Source organism: Lemur catta, chromosome 1 (genome assembly GCF_020740605.2).
Source record: "Lemur catta isolate mLemCat1 chromosome 1, mLemCat1.pri, whole genome shotgun sequence".
In the NCBI taxonomy this organism is placed as follows: Eukaryota; Metazoa; Chordata; class Mammalia; order Primates; family Lemuridae; genus Lemur; species Lemur catta.
In genome coordinates, this window is record NC_059128.1 from 172,713,566 (window position 1) to 172,741,001 (window position 27,436).

The 27,436-nt window shown below is 41.3% G+C and overlaps 1 protein-coding gene across 1 annotated transcript; it reads left to right on the forward strand.

Annotated features, from left to right (window-relative positions):
* Positions 1-2,214: 2,214 nt before the first annotated feature.
* Positions 2,215-26,541, forward strand: TRIM42 (tripartite motif containing 42). The gene is made up of 5 exons (XM_045555995.1): positions 2,215-2,731; positions 8,075-8,772; positions 13,272-14,089; positions 17,057-17,281; positions 26,271-26,541. The coding sequence occupies exons 1-5, from the start codon at positions 2,391-2,393 to the stop codon at positions 26,355-26,357; spliced, it is 2,169 nt and encodes a 722-aa protein (XP_045411951.1). The 5' UTR covers positions 2,215-2,390; the 3' UTR covers positions 26,358-26,541.
* Positions 26,542-27,436: the final 895 nt, after the last annotated feature.

Below are 27,436 nucleotides of genomic sequence, written 5' to 3' on the forward strand. Positions count from 1 at the left end.
GTGGAAATGTAAAATTGTGCAGCCACTTTGGAAAACAGTTTGGCATTTCCTTAAAAAGTTAAACATAGAGTTACCATATGACCTAGCAATTCCATTCCTAGGTATATACGCAAAAGAACTAAAAACATATGTTCATACAAAAACTGCTACACAAATGCTTACAGCAGAATTATTTATAATAGCTAAAAAGTAGAAACAATCCAAATGTCCATCAACTGACAATGGACAAACAAAACATGGTGTATCCATAGAAAATCATTCAGCCATAACAAAATGAAATACTGATACATGCTACAACACTACAATATAGATGAACCTGGAAAACATTATACTGGCCGAGTGTGGTGGCTCATGTCTATAATCCCAGCACTTTGGGAGGCTGAGGTGGGAGGATCACTTGAGACCAGGAATTCAAGACCAGCCTGGACAACATTGTGAGACCCTATATGTACCAAAAAAAAAATTTTCTTTAATTAGCTGGGCACGGTGGCATGTGCCTGTAGTCCCAGCTATTCCAGAGGCTGAAGAGTTTGAAGCTTCAGTGCTCTATGATCATGCCACTGTACTCCAACCCAGACAACCAGTCTCTAAAAAGAAAATAAAAGAAAACATTATGCTAAGTTAAAGAAGCCAGACACAAAAGCCATATATTATATGATTTCATTTATATAAAATGTCGAGAATAAGCAAATCCAAAAATGCAGAAAGCAGATTGTTTGCTAAGGATGGGGGACGGAGGTAAGGAAGAACGGGGGAGGTGACTGCTAACAGATATCTTTTTGGGGTGATGAAAATATTTTGGAATTAGATAATGGTGATAGTTGCACAATTTTATGAATATACTGAAAACTACTGAATGGTTCACTTTATTAATAAAATGGTGAATTTAATAATAAGTAAATTGTACCTTAATAAAAATTAAAAAGAAAAACAAGAGGGGGATTTACAGAGACCAATAATGAAAATACAGCATAAATCTCAGAATGAAACTCAAACCTCTATGCCTGGAAGATGGGGAGAAATTTTGATAAAATTGAGTTTGGGAAAATATGTGGAGAAAAGGTGTCTCTCATTCATTGCTGGTGTCAGTATAAACCGGGACATTTATTTTAGTAAACAATTTAGTAGTATTTTAAAAAATAAAGTACATACCCTATGATCTAGGGTTTTCATTTGTAGAAATCTAAAATCAATGTGTGCCTGGTACACAGTGAGCATTCTTTTGTATTATAAAGGTGATAATCATAGACAGAGATAATAAATTATGCAATAGACTCCTGCAGCCAAATTCAGCTCTCACTTCTGCTCTTTTTTGAAAAATAATAAAACAGTGTTCATACTATAGTGTGATATGACTGTGAAATTTCTGCTCTTTTAATCTTTGCAAGCTGCATAAAGTGAAAAGTGAAACTCTTCCCTAAAATACAGTGTCTTGTTTCCAAAGATCCTGAGTATGTACTAGCAGAACAGTTAAAGATTCTCCTGTAGAGAATCTTTAGTCTCTTAATAAAAACATCTGTAGTCTCTAATAAAAAGGATATACTGGAGTGGGAGTAGGATGGGTGAAAGGAGACAAAGCTTGAGCCTCAGCCAAACCCCATGAAGCTGCGGAAAAGCCAAGAAATATTCAGAGTGACTTAGACATGAAGCCCCACAAAAACAAGCAGTGACAAAATCAATGACTACTGAAAGAAGTGCCTAAGTGAAACTATATCTTTTTTTCCTTTTCCTTTAATTCTTTCTCCAAATGGTGATATCTCTTTAAATGTGGTATAGCTATTATTTGTAAACACTGTTCTTTATTCATGAATGAATACTCTTTATTCATCAAATAAAGAGTTCTGCCAAGACAGGGTAAAGTCTAAGGAGAAAATCATGTCAATCTACTTTTCCAGTTAATCATACCCAGGCCTTTCAGTCTGTGAAGACATATCCTGAAATCAGCTTGCCCAAATCTCAGGCAAAGCACCAAACAAGGAGACAAAGCTTCTGAAATCTACCCCATAACTCTAAAGGTGACAAGTGACCGCTAAACCTCCAGTATGCTCACTGTATCACCACTCTCTTGAGCTGGTCCTATAGAAGCATAGGGTGTCCATCAACATACCTGCCACCACCCCCCGGGCCTCATCCTCCTACCTACCCAGCATAGTGAGACAGGGTAGGGATGCAGGGATTGTGACATAAGCAAATGCCCTCAGGCTGGCATATGCAAATGCCAGCCCATAAGCTTCCCTGTGAAGGCCTGGTAACAGCCAACTTCTTGCAACTCCCAAGCTGACGGCCTCACCAGGGGGAGGAGAGACCCCTCCATTGGAGAACTGACAGCAGGATTCTGAAGGAGGAGGGGTCAAGAATTCTAGGGACCAGGTGACAATCATGTAGGCACCATGGAGACTGCTATGTGTGTTTGCTCTCCATGTTGTACATGGCAGAGATGTTGTCCTCAGTTATTCTCCTGTCTGTGCTGCAAGTTCATCTTCACTTCCGAGCGGAACTGCACCTGCTTCCCCTGCCCTTACAAGGATGAACGGAACTGCCAGTTCTGCCACTGCACCTGCTCTGAGAGCCCCAACTGCCACTGGTGCTGCTGCTCCTGGGCCAATGATCCCAACTGTAAGTGCTGCTGCACGGCCAGCAGCAATGTCAGGTGCTACTACTACGAGAGCCGCTGCTGCCGCAATATCACCATTGCGTTCCACAAGGGCCGCCTCAGGAGCATCCGTACCTCGTAAGTGCCAGGCACCCAACGTGGGGCCACGCTGGCTCAGGAAAACTGGCTGTAGGGTCCACAGGGCAGGCCAGTGACTGCCCGAGTCCATTTCTCTATTTGAAAAAAGAGGACCCAAGAATTTTATAGCAATTAAGTATATCCTAAACAGCCACTAATCATGTATAGACCCCAACTTCCAAATCTAAGCTCCATTAATTGTGTAAATGAGCATTGCACTCTCCTTAACCCCAACTCTCTCATTTGTACAAAGTAGTAATAGCTGATACTTAGTGTGTAAGCAACTTGCCAAGTACAACATGCCTGACTTCAGCTAACCCTTGCCCCGAGTCCACTGTATGCCTAGAAATCTGAGCTTTTGAGAGGTTAAGTTGCCCAGGATCACACAGCTAGTAAGATGCAGAGTCAGATTTTGGACTTAGAGTCTTAACTTTCAAATGCTGTACTGCAAAATGGAGGCCATACCTTCCATGGTATGGTAGATATGAGAGTTAATGCATGTGCCTTGCCATCCGTATGTGATATAGAAATAGAAACCGCTCTTCCTCTTCCTCCTATGAACTCTTAATATCTGCCATATTTACTGGAAAAGTAAAACTTCCACGGGTCACTTTTGACCCTGACAGCCTATATAAGTACCCCAGACATCCGTGAATTCCTACCTGCCTTCTCTTGTTTCCCATCCAGAAGTCGTGGCACTTAGGGTCTCAATTACTCATCTGGGATACTAATCCTCCAAGTCAGACACTACATAGCTTCTTCCTGCTCTACCGAACCAGTCTTTTTATGTCACAGATGAAGGGAGTCTGAAGTAGTAAGAGCAAACTTGTTAGACAAAGAAAGATGACAGCACTGTAAGATGACAGGATTAGAAGAAGCAGAAAAATGAGAGGCAGGTCTGAAGGCTTTCAAGGCTGGGAAAGCAACTCTGTGAGCAATGGTTTGGTGAATTCAGGGGCAGAATATGATCTATCTTGCAATTAAGCACTTAGCAGATACTTAACAAATGTTATTCTCCATCTATGGCTCTCTTATGGTGTTTGCATGAATAGAGATCCAGGGACACTGGATGAAAGTCTAGAAATTCCAAGGTGTGGAAAGAAGTGTGCACACTCCTCTCTCCTTTCAATTTCCCTATTCCCTGTGCATCAGCAACTGAGAGTCACCCAGCTCATTTCAACAGGAGAGGGATCAGTAGCTACCCAACTTTGCTGTGCGTTGGAATCACCTGGGGATCTTTAAAAAATACTGATACCTGGCCCCCACCCGTAAACATTCTGATTTTTTTGGCCTTGGGTACGACCTGGGCATCAGAATTGTAAAAGCTCTACCGGCCTTCAGATGATTCAAATGTGCAGAATGGCCTGCAGGGAGCAAAAAGGGAAGCCGGGAGACTTTCCAGGTGATATAGTAAGAACCTAGGTGCAAGAAGAATAAATAGGTCTGAATTTGGGACAGGGAAGGGGACTATGCAGAGGCAGGATATCTCAGCCAGAAGACAAGGCTGCTGGGCTTGGTCACCATCTTGGAATGCAACAGTGGCCACTGAATGCCCAGTCCAGGCCTGAGGCTTTTGGAGGAGGGGCAGGATACTATCCCAAGTGTCAGGCGGTCAGCTCAGGGTGCACTGGCACTTGCCTTCCATCTGGCCTCTCTCCTGGTTGCTTTTTTTTTTTCAGTATTTAATATCCTGCATTTTATTTTAAATTTCCAAAGACATGATAAATTCAAGGCAGTGTAATTTAAACAAATGACAAGAGGTAGGAGACAGAGAAATGGTCAGGAACAGCATCAGGTAGGGCAGCTTGATAAAAAGATTAAATGCTTTTTTTAGTCCACAGATTATTTTGAAAGTTGAGATTTGTCTCTCCTGGTTTCTGAACTACTGCCTTCCCTGCTCCTCATCACCACTTACTGCTGGGCAGCTTGCTCATCTTGCCTCACTCTGGTCTCATTCCTCCTTCTCTATCTTACTCTTTTTCTCACTTCCTTCTCCTCCTCTACCACAGCTCCTTGGGCCATTAACACCTGTCTCTTAGCCTTGCACCTTCTTTTCTCTTCCCCCAACACCTCCCCCCTCCCTTTCTGATTTATGTAAATGCCAACCCACGAGCTTCCTAGTAGGGACACCACCTATAAAGGGCTCCTAATAGCCTCCCTCTGTATTACTCCTTGATTCTTGGAGTTCTACATTTTTATCAAACTAAAGAAGTTCATCCAACTACCAAGTGTACAATTGACCTGTACCTCCAGGCAAGCCCTGCAGGGTCCAGGCTGAGAAAGCAGAGAGGAAGCAAAGCTGAGAATATTGAGGCCGGTATGGGTGCAGCCCAGCATCCAGATCCCTAAGGAATGAGCTTTTTAGGCATCTTAGTCTACCCAAGGGGCACTCTCTGTCACCACAGGGCTACTCTATCATAATTGGGGAGCACATTTGGCTATCTAGGCTCTGAGACATAGGTCCCCTGCCAAGGGAACAGGGAAGGAGACAAAGACAAACAGGAAATGCAAGAAGACAAAAGCAGAAGGGAACACAGCCACAATGTCAAGATTAATACTCAAATATGACTGACATGAACACAAGAGAAGGGATAGGAACAGCTACAAATTGTGTCTGTTTACACCTCTATTCCTACAGCTAATCATTTATTTTCATAAACTGCTTTTGCCCTGATTGTAACTTCTTAGAACATGCCCTTGAATTTTATAAGTATACTTTTATTTCATCTATAGTTCTTACAATTAAATCTATAAAATCAGCTTCAGACATTAGACAAATAAAGAAATTTAAAACACACACACATACACACACACACAACAGTAAAAACACATACTTTTTCATTGACTTGGCCATGCTTTCCTCTACTGTGGAAATTAGCAGACTAGTAACAGAGAGGAATAATTATAGTGGCCACATTTACCGAAAGCTTACTATGTACTTAACCTAAGCAGTTAAGCACTTACCATGGATTATCACTAAGTGACTTGTAAAGTCACTTAGACTTTACAAAAACCTCATGAAGGAAGTAGTACTGTGAGCTCTGATTTACACATGAAAAAACTGATGAGAGAGATTAAGAAACTCAACTCAAAGGTGCAACTTTAAAGTGGAACATTCTATGCTATGCAGTCTGCCTCTAGGGCCCAGACCCTTAAGCATTGCCTATTAGTCAGGTTGTCAGATCACACAGGTTCTAGGCTAGGCTCAAGAGTGGACCTCCTGGCTTCCTGGGAAGGACACTGAGCCAACCTCCCCTGTGTTCCATCCTACATACAATAACGATAATGATGATGTCAATCCCCTCCAGGCAAAACCCACAAAGAACACACCTGTAGTTGGACTCATTACTTATTGACTCATTGCAACAAGTGAGAAGATAAACCATAGGCAAGGATGAGGTACCTCAACTCAGTAAGAAGGCATCAGAAAGTTACTATAGGATTTGGGCTCATATAAGGTGAGGACATGGGGGTAGATCTCCTATTAGGTATCTTAATAAAGCTTTTTTTATTTTGAATTATTATGGGTACATAATAGTTGTATATCTTTATAGGGTACTTGTGATGTTTTGATACAGGCATACAATGTGAATTAATCAAATCAGGTAATCGGGGTATCCATCATCTCAGGCATTTATCATTCCTTTGTGTTAGGAATATTCCAATTCTACTCTTTCAGTCGTTTTAAAGTATACCCTAATTTATTGTTGATTATAGTCAGTTTGTTGTGCTATCCAAGATTGTTCTTCTATCTAACTATATTTCTGCACCCATTAACTGTCCCCACTTTATGTCCCCCTCCCTGATGCCCTTCCCAGTCTCTGGTAACCATCATTTTACTTCCCATCTCCAGGAGAACAACTGTTTTTAGTATTTACCCCCCACATATAAGTGAGAACATGAGAGATTTGTCTTTGTGTGCTTAGCTTATTTCACTTAATGTTCTCTAGTTCTATCCATATTGTTGCAAATAACAGGATTTCATTCTTTTCTGTGGCTATATAATATTCCAGTGTGTATATGTACCATAATTTCTTTATCCATTCTCCATCAGTGGACACTTAGGTTGACTCCAATTCTTGACTATTGTAAATAGTGCTGCAATAAACATAGGAGTATAGATATCTTTTCAATATACTGAATTATCTTCTTTGGGATATAAATCCAGAAGTGGGATTGCTGGGTTCGTTATATGGTAGTTCTATTTTTAGTTTTTTGAGGAAACTCCATACTGTTCTCCACAGTGGTTGCACTAATTTACATTCCTACCAACACTGTGCAAGAGTTCCCCTTTCTCCACATCCTCACCAGCATTCATTATTGCCTGCCTTTTTGATAAAAGTCATTTTAACTGGAGTAAGCTGGTATCTCATTATAGTTTTCATTTGCATTTCTCTGATGACTAACGATGTTAAGCATTTTTTCATATACTTGTTGACCATTTGTATGTCTTCTTTTGAGAAATGTCTATTCAGATCCTTTGCCCCTTTTTAATTGCATTATTTGATTTTTTCCTATTTTCCTATCTAGTTGTTACAGCACCTTATATATTCTAGTTATTAATCCCTTGTCAGATGGGTACTTTGCAAGTATTTTCTTTCATTCTGTGAGTTGTCTCTTCACTTTCTGGATTGTTTCCTTTGCTGTGCAGAAGCTTTTTAACTTGATGTGATCCCATTTGTCCAATTCTGCTTTGGTTGCCTGTGCTTTGGGGGTCTTAATAAATCTTATCTATAAGGTGGACAACAGAGTGACCCTAAAGCTTCAATAGGTAAAAAAAAAAAAAAAAAAAAAACACCAGTCATTCCCACTAACCAGGAAAGGACATTTGGTCATTTCTGTGCTTTAGACAATGTTCTTATCTGAGCCCAAACATTATAAAGTGGTCTTGTTTCTGCTTTGATCCAGCACAGTCACAGAGTAGACTTGTCTGCTATTGGCATTCATTGATACTACTGATGTCCAACAGAACACCAAGGCCTAACTGATAGTGCCAGCTCAGTCTCTGCTGCTTTTCTTTTGTTCAAAAATAACAAGTTGTTGTAGATCACTTACTGTATTCCAGGGACTGCTCCTACTCCTTACAGGTATCAAACTTAATTGTAATCCTCTCAAGAAACTCTGCAGCATGGGTACTAGGTTTCTAATAAGGAAACGGGCAGAGAAGTTACCCAGCTGAAAGACGATGCGGGCAGGTTTAGAACCCAGACACCCTGGCATGGAGCGCAGGCCCCTCACCACCACACTGGATGCCTCTCCGTGGCCAAGAGTTCTTTCAGAGGTGGAGAATTGCAAAGCCCTTGAGCCTTCCTCCTGAAGCCCCGTGTTTGCTTCTCCTTTCAGCTCCAAGACCGCCCTGCGCATCGGGAGCAGTGATACCCAGGTCGATGAGGTGAAGTCGATGCCAGCCAGCAGCCACTTGGTCAACCACCTCACCTGTCCTATGTGCAAACGGCTGCGCCTGCACTCGTTCATGCTACCCTGCAACCACAGCCTGTGTGAGAAGTGCCTGCGGCAGCTGCAAAAGCATGCCGAGGTCACCGAGAACTTCTTCATCCTCATCTGCCCAGTGTGCAACCGCTCACACTGCATGCCCTACAGCAACAAGATGCAGCTGCCCGAGAACTACCTGCGCGGGCGTCTCACCAAGCGCTACATGCAGCAGCACGGCTACCTCAAGTGGCGCTTTGATCGCAGCTCTGGGCCCATCCTCTGCCAGGTCTGCCGCAGCCGACGCATCGCCTACAAGCGCTGCATCACCTGCCGCCTGAACCTGTGCAACGACTGCCTCAAGGCCTTCCACTCGGACGTGACCATGCAGGACCACGTCTTCGTGGACACCAGCCCTGAGGACCAGGACGAGAAGATCTGCATCCACCACCCGTCCAGCCGCATCATCGAGTACTGTCGCGATGACAACGGTTTGCTCTGCGCCTTCTGCAAGGTCGCTTTACACCATGGCCACGACACAGTCAGCCTCATAGACGCCTGCTCCGAGAGGGCCGCTGCACTCTTCAGCGCCATTGCCAAGTTCAAAGCAGGTCCTAGTCCCCTTTCCTGCCACTTAAGGGTAACTCCTTGTTCAGGAACCCATAAGGAAAATGATTGGGGCAATCTGCTTAGTTAGAGCCTCACCTTCACCTAGTGAAGGAATCAAGGCACTGGGAAACACTGAGCAACTGCTGCAAGTCATTGTCCTGGTGCCCACAGCTGGCAACCACCACTAGCCACTTACCCGCCCTGTGCCCTGGTTTTCTCGTCTGTAAAACGGGGGTAAGAGCAGTCATTCCTTCACTGGATTGTTGTGAGGAGCAAATGGGTTACTCAATGTGAAGCATGCAAAAAAGTATCTGGCATATAAGAAGTGCATAAAGACTCCATAATCCTGGTTACACACTTCATGTTCTTGGGTCTTGTTTCCCCCTTTGGAAAATGAAGAATTTAATGCTGTGGTATCCTGATGTTCTGTGACCCTTTCTAAGATGTTTTGTAACTGGAGTTGGATTTCTTCAGTATTTTCCAAATTTGCAGGGGGAAAGAATTGTCAGTGCTGAGAATCTCAATTTAAAATTTTCCCCAATGAATTTTTCCTAAAATTTGCAGCTAAAAAATAAATAAAATGGTAACAAATATATAATAACATGGAAACTCAGAAATAATCAATAACATTCTGGTCAACAGCTTGTTTTCTCCTCTGCATGCCTGTCCATGATATTTTATATTGGCTACATATAATATAGTTAGTTTCTATAAGGGAAACTGACCCTGGTTGCAGTGATAGAACCAAACACAATAATATTTCATAATATTATTTAGGATTTAGCAAAGAGCCCAATAATTTCTGGGTATGTCTCCATCTGGTTAAACATGAGAATCCTAGAGATCACTTTAGGGTCCTTTACCCCCACAAATAGCTCCTTGTGTAGAGGCCTTTGAAGCATATTATGTCTAATCTCAATAATCCTACAGTATGGGCATTAAAATCTCTTCCATGGATAAGACAACTGTGGCTCAAAAAGTAATTAGAACAAGGCAGCTAGTAGGTGGCAGACCTTGTCCTGACTCCAATGCCCACATCAACTCCACAGCATTCATTTGACAACCTACCTGTGCTAAACAGTAACCAGAACTTTTAGATTGAAGGGGTTGGGGGAACCACCACCACCACCTGTAGTCTGTTTCCTTCAGGAGTGGCCTACAGTCTAGCCAAAGTTCACCAGAGCAAGCCAGGCCTTTCCCTTGTCAGATATTTCAGTCTCCACCATGAAGTCATGTCTAGACACTTGGGAGGGAGGCAGCTTTTCCCTGAGCTGCACAGAAAGGTCCCATTGGATGCAAAAGTAGGCCAGAGAAAGACTGCTGATATACCCAGGACCTCTCACCAGCATGGATATTTCAGGAATACCTTGACTTTCTCAGTTGCCACATACCTGGAAACATCGTTGATCAATTGACATTTATTCAGTTTTGGAACTACCACCAGGGAAGCCTTTAGATGAGAGAAACCCTCCAAGAGCCATGTTGCCAAGAAAATGGGTAGGCTTGTTGGTCCCTAAAGGGTTTCTTAATGAGGTGCTCAGGACCTGCCCAGGCCAGGGCTCAGCTGGATTCTTTGGGACCTCAACATGGGGAAGGAACTGCTGCCTGCAGCCTACTGTGACTCCCATGCCACTGTAGGGAGCTTGGGTCCTTAACACAGGAGAGATCTAGGGTAGTTTTCTGAGTCCAGAGCACCTAAAAGTCAGACAGCAAAGCTCATTTGAAGGTGGGGGGAATAACACCTGCATAAATTCCAGGGAATGGGAGAAGGGATAACAGGTAAATCAGATGTTAACCATAGGTAAAGAATTTAGTTTGTCAATTCTTGCTGAAGAAATTTTTCTAACCAGGGCTAAAACTTATTCTTGAGCACTTGATTCACTTTCCTGCCAGGTGCCATAATCTGCATTTTAAATGGATCTCCAGATATTCAAAAGCAATTGATCTGAGAATACGCACTGAGGAACCCTGAGCCCTAGAGAGCAGATCCATTTTGAGAGCTCTGCTAACAATCGATGCCCCATCCCATCCTCACAGAGGTACAGACAGAGCAACAGAGATGTTTAAAAAGCTCCCCATGCCATTCTAATGTACAGCTAGGGTTGAGAACCACTGAATTCAAGGCAGCTCAGAAGTTTAGCTCCTTGCTGCTCTAAGTGTGGTCTAAGGACCAGCAGCCCTGGCATCACATGGGAGATTGTTAGAAATGCAGACTCTCAGGCCTCACCTTGGGTCTGTTGCATCAGAATCTGTATTGTTAGCATGATCCCAGGAGATTCCCTGGATTAGATTCTAAACCTAGCTGAAACCTGCCTCACCTGGATTCTTGAGGTCAACTGATCTGGAATCTTAGCAGGTTGAGTCCAACAGAAGAGTTTTTTTTAAGCTCCTCAGGGGATTCTTTTACTCATAGAGGACTGAGAACCACAGCTGGAGCAATTAAGAACATAGGTTTTAGGGTTAGACAAATAGAATTAGGGACAGGGCCTAGTTTCTCCTATTTACTTGCTGTGTGACACTGAGCAGTCACTTAACTTCTCTGAGCCTTAGTTTCCACATCTATAAATGGGAATGATAACGTCCTCCTTAGAAGATATGTGTAAAATATGGTTATATATGGATCTGGTCCATAATATGTATAATGTACCATGATATATGGATCTGATCCATAATAAATGTTTGGTAAGTAGCTAGTTTTAAGTGTATTGCCTGAAAGAGACCTTGATTTGATTTTGCTCTAAGATCAGCCCTTGCAAAGCTGTCATATTTGGAAAGGTTGGGGGTGGGTGCCTCCAGCCTCCTCTTTGCTCACTTCCTGGAGTTGCCTCTTTCCCCTCATATAAGAAATTTTTACTCTACCTTTCAGGACTTTGTTCTGCATAAGCTTAACTAATCCCTAATAAAGCAAGAAATTTCCTATCCAAGTATTTTTGATGGCAGGCAACTATTGTATAGTCAGAGAAAATAATGCATGAAGTGGAATTTCAGCTGCCACAAGTCATAGTAGGGCTTGCATCCAAGGAGGGCAAGGAGCACTTCTCAGTACCGCTGAAATCACACCCTAGAAGTTCTCCTTTCAGCCCCTGCCTGCATCACCTCATCACTTCTGGCCCAGTGTGAGGGAGGAGGTAGGCAGAGAAATTGGGGGCTTTAGGGAATAGGCCAAAGAGTGACACTGCTGACATTCATCCAGAAATGCTAGAAAACAGGGAAGAATAGCTTTCACTCCACCAACACCTGTTGGTCACCTGTACATACGCATAGGTGGCATAGTGGCATAGCGGTGACCAAGGCAGCTGTGGTCCCTGTCCTCATTGTTTGACAGAACTTTAGGGTTTCTCTTATCCAAATGCACGCCAATGTTGTAGTGGCCACCATCCACAGAAGTCCAGCTTCCTGTGGACACTGGATGATGTTAAGAACTGAGTACAAAAATATTTGGTCAACCCTACTCCTGAGTAAAATTTGGTGAGGAATATAGCCCATCAATTCATCACAGAGTTGACCTTTAGTGAGCAGGACCTTACCCTCGGTATAGGCCACAAAAGGTTGACATTCTCCAAATTGCTGCCTAATACCTAAAATTCTTTAAAGCCAACAAAGGTATTTCGTTTCACAGATAGAAACAGACCACATCCTCACCCTGCCATAGCATCCTCTAGCTTGTAGTATCTTTGCATTTATAAGTGCCTTGAGAGCAGCTGCCCTTTCATATTCATATCTGTAACCCCAGTGCCTAGAAAGACACAGCACGTAACAGGGGGCCAGTAAATGTTTGTCGAATGACTGAGTGAACTGAAAATCCGAATACCACGTGAGAGGATGCAGGATGAATTGGTTCTCCAGGAAGTATGACAGCAGACTCTTTCTTGATAGGGAGTGGAGAGAACGCAAGAGAAGCAACATTGCTGAACCACAGGAGAAGCAAAGACCTCCAGCTGGGGGAAAGGGAATGTAAAACAGCCCCCTCAAGGAAGCGGGCTGATTTCCCACTGTCGTCTAGGGCTGGATTCTTGGTGAATGAGGCAAGGCAGAATTTACAAATCGTCATCAGAAATTTAGTTCTTTCTCCTGTCACTATAAAAGCTTAGCTTTCCTATGGGGAAAAGCAGGGACCAGTAACTTTGTGACTTCACTTCCTAAGTCCAACTTGTAGACAATTAAGTTGTAGTGAAAAACAATATGAGGGGTGGCCTGAACTTCCAACCTCAGACCCAAGGCCACAGGGATTACTATTAAAAGATAAAAGTATGCCAGGGAAGGATAGACGGCTGGTTATACCCAAGGGAAGTATTAGAGAAGGAGGAAGGGAAGGATGTACTGATGAAGGCCAAATTCATTTCATAAACTCATCCTACACTGTTTTGGCCCAGCTATAAGCGCCCTCCCTCCCTCTCCACTCACTTCCTTGGATCCCATGGCAATTTGCTCCAGTTTGCTACTGGCTTTGGCCCCTGGGGAGATGAAAATTTTAACAGTAACTAACTTGGTTGTTTTGCAGTCCGATATGAAATTGATAATGACCTAATGGAATTCAACATCTTAAAAAACAGCTTTAAAGCTGACAAGGAGGTAAAGCGAAAGGAGATCAGAAATGGCTTTCTCAAGTTGCGCAGCATTCTTCAGGAGAAAGAGAAAACCATCATGGAGCAGATAGAGAATCTAGAAGTGTCCAGGCAACAGGAGATTGAAAAATATGTGAACATCACAAATCTGAAGGTGAATGAGATGGATGGTCTGATAGCCTACTCCAAGGAAGCCCTGAAGGAGACTGGCCAAGTGGCTTTCCTGCAGTCTGCCAAGATTCTGGTAGACCAGATTGAGGATGGCATCCAGAGCACCTACAGGCCTGACCCACAGCTCCGGCTGCACTCGATGCACTGCATGCCCTTGGACTTTGCTGAGCTCTCCAGCGCCATCCATGAGCTCTTCCCCATGGGACCCAAGAAGGTATGCTCCTCGGGGGACTCACTGCCCTCCCCCTATCCCACGCACTCAGAAATGATGATTGCTAGGAAGGTCACTTTCAGCACCCACAGCTTTGGCAACCAGCAGATATACCAGCGAAGCTCCTCTTTGCTGTCCTTCAACACTGGCGAGAAGGCCAAGGTGGGTCTGGAGGTCTATGGCAGAGCCCAGTCAGCCACACCCATCAAACCCACAGACGGCCTCTACACCTACTGGAGTGCCACTGCAGAGACCCAGCCTGCACAGAACAGCAGCAGCTTTCACAACTGGTACTCATTCAATGATGGCTCCGTGAGGACCCCAGGCCCGATTGTTATCTACCAGACTCTGGTGTATCCCAGAGCAGCCAAGGTAAGAAAGGCTCTGGGATCAGCAGGGAAAGTGGAAAGGTATGGGGCACAGAATGGAAGAGGGGAGTCAGGAAAGGTTGCACTTACCTCTTGCACCTCTAGGGTCTGGTCACTCCAATCCACCCCTCTGGACAATTTGTGGTCAGCTCATTCAAAAGGGATAAGTTCCTGAAATCTTAAGTAACCCAAGATTGGCTTAAACCAAACAGTGTATTTTACTCATAGTCAGAAATACATCTGAATGCCCCACCCCTACTCCAAAGTCAGCTTTCCTGTTGAAAGAGAACCCATTTTGGGAACCAGAGTAATTGGAAGAGACTGCTTGGAAGTGTAATATTTCCCAGAGGAAAGCCTACAATAGAGACAGCACAGAAACTGGAGTTAGAAATGCAGACTCCATTATCTATCAGCTATGATTTCTTTAAATTGCTACCTTTCCTAAAGAAAATATCCAGACTTTCCATTGTTTGGAAAGATTGGAAGAATAATCCCCAGTGGAATTCCAACTCATCTTCTGAGATTCAACCTCTTCTATGGAGGGGAGGGTGGAAAATGGGTCCTCACAGACGTCTACAGCTGCCATCACCTGGCCTCTGGGTCAAGGGGCACAACTCCCCTTTGACCCTCTTGACCTACTATGGACAAATGGCCCTCTACTTAACATACCCTTCAACTCTAGCTAAACCTAAACTAAACTGTTTCTATAACATCAAAGTGCAGGAAGGAAAAAAAAGATTAACATGGACTAGATATTCTACTAAAATGCATCTTGCCTACTCTGAGGCTTCCCTGCAGAGTCAGCCCTGGCCTGAGTCCATATAGCAGAGCTCATGTTTTGCCCCCATAATCTGAGAACAGTCCCAAAGAATTTTAGCATCCTTGAAGTCTAAACTAGTGGTTTGCAAACATTAATGTGCACCTAGGGATCTTGTTAGAATGCAGATTATGTTTCAGTAGGTTTCAACAAAGCCTGAGATTCCATTTCTCACAAACTTCCAGCTGTTGCTAATGCTGCTGTCTGCAGACCACACTTTAGTATCGAGAATCTAAAAACAAGAAAATGAAGGCCAGACACAGACCAAGCTTTGCTTTTCCATTCTCCTGAGACACCATATTCTGTGTTTTGGAATCTATAATTGACACAAAGAATGACCATACTTTGCAAAGTAGAACAAGCCCTCTCATGGCTATCAGACACAACAAAGTGTCTCTGCCCTTCATATAACCAATAGCTGAGCAGCTGAGCTACTTTTTCCAAAGGATACTAGATCAGCAAGGCCTACGGTGTATGTGACATTTACTCAGAGATACCAGTAGGTCTCATCTCCCTATCAGCTCAGACCTCTTGAGAAGTTGGCAGTATCTTGCTCTAGAGACAAAGGACTGGTGGTGTCTGTTCTATACTTGGGCTTAGGAAATAGTCACCGCATGCCACCTGTTAGTCATCCCTGGCTGAGCTCAAGAAAGGGGACTACACAAAACAACCCAGTCAAGTCATTGGCTATCAAGAGAAGAAACCTAAACGTACTGCCAGACAGTGGTATTTGGTGTAAAAATATCACTGATCCATATTTTAGGAAATGGAATAGACGTCACACAGGAATCATAGTGCTCAGCAATGCAGAAGATTAAGTCTGTGTTAACATCTCTCTCGAATCTTTAGGATTTTAGCATAGAAAATATTCTTAAACCTTAGTCTTATAATTTGTCAATACATGTTGTTAAAATCATAGAGATTTTTTAAACTCAATTTTATTTCTAGAAATCTCTTCCAAGGAAATTATTAAAAATTCAGACAAAGATTCATGTCCATAAGTGTTCATTATAGCATTTATTGGTTAGAGTATAAAGTTAGGAACAACCTAAATGTTCAACAATTTAAGAATTAAATCAGTTCTTAAACATGGTGCTTTACTGTTTTTAATAATATAGGAAAATATACAAAATATAGTAAGTAAAAGAAAGCATATATACTCCAAGTTTCATATATATTTTTGTATTTGTGTATATTACAAAATGGAAAAGAAATAATAATTAATTAACTGAATTGTGGGATTATGAGTAATGTTTGTTTTCTTCCCTTATACTTTTTCTGCATTTTTCAAGTATGTTACAATGAGTATGTTTTGATAATTAGAAAAGGTAAGTTCATTTTTATTAAGTTTTATAAACCTATAAAAATTTTTAAAGTATAAATATATAAAAGTAATTATAAATTATATAAATTTATTAAAAATTTAAAATTTCTATACTCATAAAATTATTAATTAATTTTATAAAGTCATAACATTTAAAGTTATTAAAATTCTAATAAAAGCATCAGATATCTAGTTTAAAATACAATTATTATAAAATATTTATATTCCAGACACCATATTCTAATTGACACTTGTTGACATATTACTTCAGGAGGAGTTGATATTTTATGCCTACAGTATATTCTCCATTACTTGGATAAATTATTTCATCTCTCTGGACTCTATTTTCTTGTGTATAATACAGAGTGTTGGAATAGATAAAACTTTTCACTTTTTAGTACTCTGTGGTTCCACTGGAATTTGATAAATGTAACTTTTCTGAGCCTCATCTGTAAAATGGGATGATAAAATCTATCTTCCAGGGGTTATGAGAATGAGTTAGGGATGGTAACAGGTGACACAGAATCTGATGCATAATAGGTATTCAATAAAGGGTAGCAAGTTTTGTCAGTGGTGTCCACGTTGACTGGCAGTGACAGAATCCAGAACAGTATCCTTTGCTCTCGAAACTCATTACAAGCATCATGCCAGGCCTCATCACATAGCCTTCCAAGAGTGTTGCCTGTGGTCTAATTCAAAGTCCTCAGCAGCTGCAAGGATGGGGTCAGCTTACACTCAGCCCACAGAGAGTCAACAACACAGATCTTTGCAGGAAAGAAAGCTGAATGGCATGTACTAGTACCACACTGATATGTTCATTTCCTTCATAGGTTTACTGGACCTGCCCAACAGAAGATGTGGACTCTTTTGAGATGGAATTCTATGAAGTCATTACTTCCCCTCCTAACAATGTGCAAACAGAGCTCTGTGGACAAATTCAGGACATAATGCAGCAGAATCTGGAGCTGCACAACCTAACCCCCAACACCGAGTATCTGTTTAAAGTTAGAGCCATCAATGAGAACGGTCCTGGGCAATGGAGTGACATTTGCAAGGTACCGTGTACATTATTTCTCTGACATATCTTTTTGACAGGTTCTGGATGCAGCTCTGTTAGGATGATCATGAGATCACAGAACCCACCATGGGACTCTCTCTCTAAGCCAAGAAAATTTGTTAACTTGGAGCCAAAGAGAGGGTTGCTGGCCTTAACCAGACTTTGCAAATGAGGCCTGAGAATTGTGAAGTCTGTTTGATTCAAAAAACATTTGTTCCAGACATTGTTAGGATATAGAGATTCAGAGGAAAATTAAGCATAATTCCTGCCTTCAAGGCACTCAGGGTCTAGCATACAAATAATTGTTGTGTTCGAAGAACAAGAAGTAATCGTGGTATGACAAGAATTAAAAAAGAGGTGCTATCTTCAGGCAAGGATTGGGTGCCAGATTTAACACATAAAAATATGGAGTGCCCAGTTAAATTTTAATTTCTAGCAAATAATAAACAATTTTTTTGTATAAATATGTCCTATGCAATATTTAGACCTGCTTATACTAAAAAATTATTTGTTGTTTATCTGAAAGTCAGAGAACAGTCACTGAGCAGGTCAGTGTGAAACCCAAAAAGAAAGAATACGATTATTTCTACCTTCTTTGTGATGCAAGGCAAATTCTTTTTTATAGTCTCAAGGGACACACACTCATGAGTATAATTTTATTGATATTAAAAGGAGAAAGAGAAGAAAAATATCAAGACTGCCCAGAGCTATCTTACTGTATCACCGTGATGGTGTCATTTGGAATCAGAGTAGATTATGTCTTAATCAGGAATTCTTTTACAAGCAAATGGACAAAGCCATTTATTTCAGCTTTTGAAAAAAGAGAAATTTGTCTGTATTATAAATTTCTCTTTTTTCAAAAGCCCACTTTCAGGACATACATCTGATACCCAAGAGAACTAGAAAGTTACTCTCTGTCTCTCTCTCTCTCTCTCTCTTTCTCTTTCTCTCCCCTCTTTCTCTCTCCTCTCTCCTCTCTATCTCTATCTTTTTCACCTTCTATCTCTGTTTCTCTCTGAATCTGCACCATTTTCTGCTAGCCCTTAGTTTCTGCTCCCCTAAATTCAGCTTGCATGTGGTTTGGGGTTGTCATGGTCCAACTTTGGTGTGATCTTAGAACTCCAATGCCCAACAGCATGAGACTGGCTATACTGACTTTGACTCCTTGGTTAAGTGTTTGAGAAGAATCTGAGTGGCTGCTACCACTCACATAAAGGGGAAGCAAGAGGTAGGGACATGCTCTGTTTCTGGAGCCCAGCACCACACGCACCCTGACCCCTTCCTATAACAGTCAGATGCTCTCCTGGGGAGGAAGTAGGATGGGGAAGCCTGCCTGGCCACTCCTGCTGCTGTGCCCAAGCCAATTACACTGCTGGTCAGTCACCCCAGTGCTCTTCTCTTAAGTAACCCAAGAACTGGCTTAAACCAGACAGCGTATTCCAGAGCATCGAATGCCCCATGGCTGCTACCACATTTTGCAGCACGTCCTCTTGACCGAATTTTTCCTTCAATCTAATTCTATCTGCCTCCTAAGTTTTTAGGAATTCCTTAAATTAAAAATGCCTTTCCCATGAAGGGCACTCAGTGTTGTTGCTAATTTTTTAAAAATATACCTTCTGCCGTTTTTAAATGCTAAGGATAGGGATGGGCAGAAAGACCTAAGTGTGTCATCAGTCTGCCATATCAGTCTCTCTTGGCCTTGCTTAGGTAGATGTTTTGTAGTTTCTCTCAAACTATGAACTCCTTAAGAACAAAATTCATGTCTAATTCATCTCTCTGCCACAATGCTTACCACAGCACTTTGCATATAGCAGGTTCTTAATGGTTATTGAATGAATACATGAGTGAAAATGTGACCAAACAAATGAACATATGAATGAATGTCTAAATTAAACAGTGAAGAAATAAATTGATAAATAAAATTAATAATTATAAAGTACCATAAGATGCTTTAAAGCTGTTAAGTGTTTTATGCAATCAGTCAAGAAGCAACATTCCCCTTGAAATTGTGTTCATTGGATTAATTTGCCCTCCACATAAGCGAGGGAAATGCATTCTGGTCCCTTTCTTTTTTTACACAATATCTAAATGAGCAAAGCCCTAATTAATGAGGTTTTCTGGAAGCTTCATTTTTATCTGACTTGAGGAGCTGCAATATAGATTTTTCCTTCAGAAGTAATTCTTCCTCCCTTCTTTGTGGTTATATTAGCATTCCACAGGAAACACTGGCTCCTTAACATTTGTCATGATTTGCATAAGTAAAGCCTTCAATAGCAAATGAAAATAAGATGGTATGTTTGAATGACATTTATAAAGCTTCATAAAAGTAATGACTTCAGCTCTTTCCTATAAAATCGAAATTTTTTCCTGTGGCATCAGTTCTATGCAGGTATTTCTGAAAGGTTTCATTTAAAATGCTGCAATGATGGAGTAGAATCATTTCTTATCTAAAATGAAATATTTTCATCATATGTACTTTTGTAAAAGAAGTGAAATAACACCCTTTATATGTGATTTGCATAGCTAAGGCTTGATGTTTTTAAGAGATTTTATTTGAAGTATAATACATGCGGCAAGAAAACTAGCCTTAATGCTTTTTAAAGGTCCTGATTAAAGGTCGACTTTGTGTCAGACACTGTATGTTCATTATCACTAATCATCCCAACCACTAGGAAAGGAGGCAGTTATCACCTCCATTTTTCAGGTAAAAAAACTGAGGCTCAGAGGAGGAAAGTATCAGGCCTCATGTTACAGCCAGGAGGAGTTGAGTGGGAACCTAGGTCTGTATCCAAGGCCAGAGCTCTTTGGCCCGCTGCACCACAATCAGATGCAACTAAGTCTGGGCAGATTGGGCTCAGTCCTGGGGACATGGTACTTCACTCTGGGAGAATGATGTCAAGGCCAAAAGCTGAACTGTTTTTTTTTATTGAGAGGCAAGATTACGTACTGGAAAAAGCATTGGCTTTTGTCTTGTGGACCTGGGCCAAGTCCCAACTCCACTAGGCTGCAAACTCCATGAGGATAGGCACTGTGTTGGTCTTACACCCCGTCTACGCCTGCAGTCCCCAGCTGAGAGCCTCTAACATCAAAGAGCCTAAATGATATTTTTGAAGGGGTGGAGAAACGTGTTTTTAAGGTAAGTTATGTGCCCTTTGGCCTCAGTTTCTCCTGCTCTCCTCCTCTGATCCTCAGTATGCTTGCTGACAACCGTTCCCGTTTCTGAAAATAGCCTTCTTACTTTGACTCACTGTCTCCCTCTGACTTTAAATCTCGGTTAACATCCATGAAGCCTGCCCATATTAAATGTAACTGTCCATCTGTGTATTAGTTCCCTGTTGTTGCTATAAAACAAAAAAAATTGATGGTTTAAACAATACAAATTATTTACTTACAAGTCCAGAGATCAGAAGTCCAAAATGAGTCTCACTGGGTAAAATCAAGGTGTCAACCGTGTTATGTTCCTTCCGGAGGATCTAAGGGAGAATCCATTTCCATGCCTTTTCCAGCTTCTAGAAACCACCCACATTCCTTGGCTCGTGGCCCCTTCCTGCATCTTGAACGCCAGCAACACTGGGCTGAGTCATTCTCACATTTCCATCTCTCTGGTTCTCTTCTGCCTCCATCTTCCACCTTGAAGGACACCTGTGATTATGTTGGGACTGATGACTCAGAACAATATCCCTATCCTAAGACCAGCCAACTAGCAACCTTAGTTACCCTTTGCCACATAACATAACATATTTAAAGATTCTGGGATTAGGACATGGACATCTTTGGAGAGCCATTATTCTGCCCACCACAGTCCTGTAAACTGGATGTCCTAGATTACATCAGATATGAATGTAAAAATTCAGGCCTAGCAACAGTCACAAATTGTTAATTTTCTGGGCTTTTCCGTATAGCTCTTCAGGAAATGTAGCAACCTCTGCCCGCACTCATCCTCTCAGAGTCCTTTTCAGTCTGTACATGGAGTCTCCCTCCAACCCCCTTGGTGCCTAATGTGTGCTCAGGAAGTAGTCCTGCAGCTGCCCTGAGTCTCTGCAGCGCTGCCACCTTCCTGCTCAGCCTGTGCTCCTGCTGGACCCCGGCCACACAACAGGGCTGCTTGGCCGTCATGAAATCCCCCGTCTGGTTTCTCTTCTCTTCCTGCTGCAGACCTGAGCCACACATCTGCAAGGGCTGGGGCTGGAGGACAATCTGAGTGACCCTCACTATTCCACACTCAGAGTAACCACCCCAAGGCTACCCTCACAGCCACTTGCACACTCACAGTGGCTCCATGCCCTGAAATGAAACCTAAAATATTTGCATTCTCTGTCTCCTTAGGATTTATTCTTTTCCACAGAGCTCCTGACCCTTCATGTAAGTAGAACCTATTGGTCCCTTCCTACTTGCCCTGCAGATAAGCTTGAATCCTAGAGTGAGAATAATTTAGGCTCACACTGACCTGGTTTTTGTTTTTTTTTTTAACCTCATATACAGAGGATCAAATGAGTCATACACCTCCACTCATGGTCCATTATCAGCACTGGTCTGTGCAAGGTCCTATTCTTATTTATACATTTACTTTTGTGACATCCATTCTAATATGTTGTATGTGTATCTTTCTGTTTTATGTGTTCTTACATGATATGTATTGCTGTTTTCAACGTATTATATATCTTACTTTGTTTCTTACCTTTTTTCCCTAAATGCTGTGTTTTCATGATCCATCCATGTTGTTATGAACATTTTGTCCCTTACTCCTGGTGCTGCCTCACCCTTCACAATGTGCGTGTTACCAACCTGCTCAGCCAGGGTGGACACGCAGCCGACCTTCAGTGGTGCTACAGAGAACGGCCTTATACATGACACCTTGTGGGCAGGATGGGAGTGTGAGAATTTCTCTGGATTATTCCATTAGTTTTCTAGGGTTGCCATTACAAAATACCATGGATTCGGTAGCTTAAACAACAGAAATTTATTTTCTCACAGTTCTGGATGCTGGAAGTCCAAGATCAAGGTGTCATCAGGGTTGGTTTCTCCTGAGACCTCTCTCCTTGGCTTGCAGATGGCCACCTTCTCACTGTGTCCTCACATAGTCCTTCCTCTGTGCATGCGCATCATGTTGCCTTTCTGTGTGTTCAAATTTCCTCTTCTTATAAGGACACGGATTAGGTTGGATTAGGGCCAACTCTGATGGCCTCATGTAAGGGTCTTTTAAGGCCCTATCTCCAAATACAGTCACATTCTAAGGTAGTAGGGGTTAGGGTTTCAACATATAAATTTTGGGGGTATGCAATTCAGCCCACATCAGATATATACCATGAGTGAAATTTCTGAGTCTTAGAGTATGTGGGTATTTAATTTGATCACATTCATATACACTTCTATGAGGAATAGATGAGGGCCCCTATATCCAAAACCCCAGCTACATTTAGTAAGATCCAGCATTCTACCTTTTTGCTAGCCCAATATGTATGAAATGATATCTCCTTATTGTTTTAAATTTCATTTCATATCCTTGTTATTTTTCAGGATTTTCTCTTATGTAAATAGCCTATTGATATCCTTAGCTCATTTTTTATTGCATTTTTCTTTTTCTAGGTAATTTGCAGGATGTCCTTATATATACCGATAATGGCTTTAGATATTGCTAATATCTTTTCCCTTCTGACATTTGCCTATTAGCTTTGTTCATAGTGTACACCATGAAACAGCAGAAATCTTCAATTTTGATGTAATCAGAATCATCAATTGTTTTTTCCTTATGGTTTGACCTTTTGAAGTTTTGTATTAAAAGCTCTTCCCTAGGCTTATATCACAAAGATAATCTTCTATTAATATATATTCTTTTATTAAATTTACAGTTTCACCTTTCAAATTTAGGTCTTTAATCCATCCCAGTGCTACCTTTATTTGCTGTGCTGGGTAGGGATATACTTTTTTTGTCATCTGTGAGCCAGTTTTCCCAAAACCATCTACCAAACAATGTCTTTTCTCCATTAGGATACAATAAAGATACCACTTTGATCTTATATTAAATTCCCATATGTTTAGGGGTTAAGTTCTTTATTATATCCCACTGGTCTATGTTTCTGCTCTTATGTCAATACCACACTGATTTTATTGGTTTTTAATCTCAGCTTTGTGTCATGTCTTGATGAACTGCTAAGGTAAGTATCCATCACCCTTCTTTCTTTTTTAAGATTTATTTAGCTAATCATAGAAATTTAATCCTTTATATAAATTTTAGAGTAAGTAAATTGAATTCATAAAATAATTCAGGTAAAATTTGATTCAGAATGCATTGAGTCTCTAAATTAAATTGGAGACAATGGATGTTTCTGTAATATGCCTGGACATTTACTCAAACCATAGTCTATGTGCTTTACTATGATTTTTAAATTTTTCCTATAGAGGTACTATGTATTCCTGTTTAAACTAGATAGTTCAGAAATCTAATGTACAGCATGAGGACTATAGTTAATAATATTGTATTGTATAGAAAATTTGCTAAGATTTCAGGAGATCTTAACATACACAAAAAGTTAATTATGTGAGATAATGGATATGCTAATTTGCTTGACTATAATAATTATTTCACTATGTATTTATAAATTAAAACATCATGTTACATACCACCTTAAGTATATACATAAAAAAAACAGATAATTTACAGACTTTGTTGGTATTATAAATTTTAGTTCATATTTTACTATATTTTCTAATGGATTGCTGGTTTAGAATAAAGACTATTGCTGTTTGTAGGTTAATCTTGATTATAACAATTTCAAAAAACTCTGAGAGACTATCCTTGATTCTGCTTATTTTTCCAGGCATATGATCCTATCATCTATAAATAATATGGTTTTATGTATTGTCTTACAATCCTTGATCTTTTATTTATTTTTCTTTCTTTACAGCTTTGGCCAGAACTTCGAGTCATACATAGAATGGTAGCAGTGATAGTAGACATCCTTATCTTATTCTTGATCTTAAAGTTTCTTCATTGAATTATTATTTTTCATTTAGTTTTTGTGGTGTAACATCCTTACTAAGTTAAGAAAATTTCCTTTCACTTCTAGGTTTCTGAGAGCTTGTGCATAAATAGGTAAATCTTATTAATTTTTTTGCATTTGAGGTAATCATATGGTTTTTCCTCTTTAGGCCATTATTAATGAAATGAATTACATTGATTGATTTTTCTGATACTAAACTCTATTTGCATGCATAGAATAGGTTCTATGTGATCATGATGTATTATTTTTTAATATACTTGATTTCAGTTAGCTCATATTTTATTTTGGATTATTGCATCTGTAATCATAAGGGAATTGAACATATAATTTTGCTTATATTGTTTTTAGATGGTTCTGGAACCAATATTTCTCTAGCTTAATAAGGAACTGGGAAGCTTTTGTTCTTCTATTTTCTAGAACAACTCTTTCTTAAAAGTTTGGTAGAATTCATTTGAAAAGTAATTCAATGTAGAGTAACTGAAACTCTTTGGAAAAAAGAAAGAAAGAAAAGTAATCTGAGCCTGGGGCATTTGGGGCAGGAAAAGGGATGTCAACAATCATTTTGATTTCTTTACTATTTCGAGTTCTGTTTTTCTGTCTCTTCTGTCCTCTGTTCTATCTAATCCCCTTGTTCATAGACACATCTCAATCCTCACTTCCCCATTCCCATGTCACATGTTGTCTCTATCTTTGAAGATCCTGACTATACTTTAAAGCAAAAACTCAAATCTCCTACTTTTTTATGAGTTAATTCCTAGCCCCTCATAACACTGTTACCCGCTCCTCGTTGAACCCTGATAGCTGTGAGTGTATCTTACATTATTTATATTACCGTTATCAGGATTATCTCTATGCATTATTTCCATTTTGACCCAGCAATGGCTAATCTAAAGCCATGTCTATAATATGACCTTTACCTTGCATGCAGCCCTGTTTTCTCTAAAACCAAAAATAAATTTTGTAGAAGTAGAGAGCATAATGCTAATAAGTGTCTTATTTTTTTTTCTTTGTGCACAAATATAAAAGGTTAAAAGCTTTGTACATAGAGACTTTGTGCTTTTTGTAAACATTTCTCTTCACCATCCAAACCCCACCCCACCCTGTCTGAAGTCCTTATCCACCTAGGCAGAGCCTCTTGATCCAGCGGGTTGTCTTTCATCCCTGGGTCTCTACCTCACTCCCTAAATGACTCTTCAATAAATGTGTATTGGAAAGGAATGGGAATGCTGCCAGACCAGAGAAATGGAGAAATTCACTATCTTCAAGGTAAGGCATGGAGATCCATGTCTAAGCTGAGTTGGTGACATTTCTAGGGAGGGTCCTGCTTACCCCTCATGCCCAGTACAATCTGCCTTTTCCAGGTAGCACAGACCATGCACTGTGACGAAAGATAGTATAAAGCATTTCTGCCTGCATCAAAGGGAAACAACTGGCAGGGAACAACAATACAAATTATTGTTCTATTCATCATCCATCTGCTTTTCTAAGACACTTTTCTTTACCATAACCAGTGTTGGGACTATAAAGATGAAAGACTTGCATTTCCCCCACACCTCAATCAAGGTGCTCGTGGGCTGGCAAGAAAGTCAAACCCATTAGCTGAAACTTAGCAACTGATAAGAGCTGTGAAAGAAGCAAGTCCCAAGGGCTGGGGAAGAATGCTGGGGGATACTCTATGGTGAAGCTCAGCTGGGGTCCAGCCCTGTGACAGTTGTCAGCACTCAGTCATACGTGCTGCCTTAAAGGACTATGGAGTCACAATCCCACAACATATTAGCCTGGGACTTGGAGAATAGCTGTCTGGTCCTTCTGAACCTCAGTTTCTTTGTCTATAAAGTGGGGCTGATGGCATCTGCCTCAGATGGTTGTCGTGAGGAGTTAATGAGATGATGTGTGTGGTGTCTGGCATGTGGCAGGGTGCAGGCTCCTGGGAGATGCTATTTATTATCTTTGGGTGGTGCTATGGCTCTTTGCTTCTACTTGCAGGTGGTAACACCAGACGGGCGTGGGAAGAACCGAGCTAAGTGGGGCCTGCTGAAGAACATCCAGGCTGCCCTCCAGAAGCGCTTCTGAGCCCTCCACAGAACAGGCAGCGACCTCAGAGATGCCCCACAAAATAGACATATATATATACACATACACATATGTATGTATATTTTTCTCACCACATTCTTCAAGGAGGTTGTAAATGAATGTTTCTGGGACCTCTGAGCTTTCCAACAGGAATCTTCTAAGAGCTAATAAAAGGAAATGCCTGGCACCATGGCTGGCTGTTTGCTCATTACGATGATAGTAAGTTACAAAGCAGTCTTCAAGTCCCTATGACTCCATCAGCTTGGTTCTAGCCTTAGGCTCAGAATTTTATGGTGATTTGTATGAGCAACCACTTCGTTTCTGGGTGGTAAAAGGAGCACTGTATTTGCAGTTAGGACCCCCTGGGTGTGCATTCTAATGCTGGCCTAACTAGCTTTGGATATTTGGGCAAGTCGCTGATTAACGAGGAACTCCTTACCTCACCATGTTGTCTATTTCAACATTAAGTAGCCAACATGGTTAGAAAGTTCTTCCTAATTATTGAGCTTAAGTTTGCCTTCCCACAACTCTCACCCCATGGTCTTAGGTCTGCCTCTGGGCCATAAAGAGTGAGAGCTCTCTCTCTTCTCCTCACTCCTCAGGACCCCAGAGTGGAGCGGTAGAATGCCTGGTAGGTTGGAGGATCCTCTGTGGTCCTTTGGGAAAAGCATGAAAGAATGACAGAGTCATGCATCAGCTCCAACCTTGCTGAACTCCACTTGGCCCTTCAGATGATATGAAGCCCCCAAAGTTTCTTGTCTTACAAGGCCCTATCTGCCTGGAATGACCTTCCCCTGAATCCCACCCTCATTTCTGCCCAGAAAGTACCAGTCTTTCAAGATTCAGCTCATTCACTTTCTCCAGTGATTCTCCAGGTGAAGATAACACCTCCCTTCTCCCCTGGGTCCCCACTAAATGGAGGGCCCTTCTCCTCCACCCCTTTCCCCATAGAGACACCCATTCCAACCCTCCGATACTTAGGAGCTCTCATTTGTCCCTAGTCTTACAGCAGAGATGATGTCTCATTCATCTTCTACTCTCAGCACCTGGCATGATGAGGCACATATTACATGTTAGTC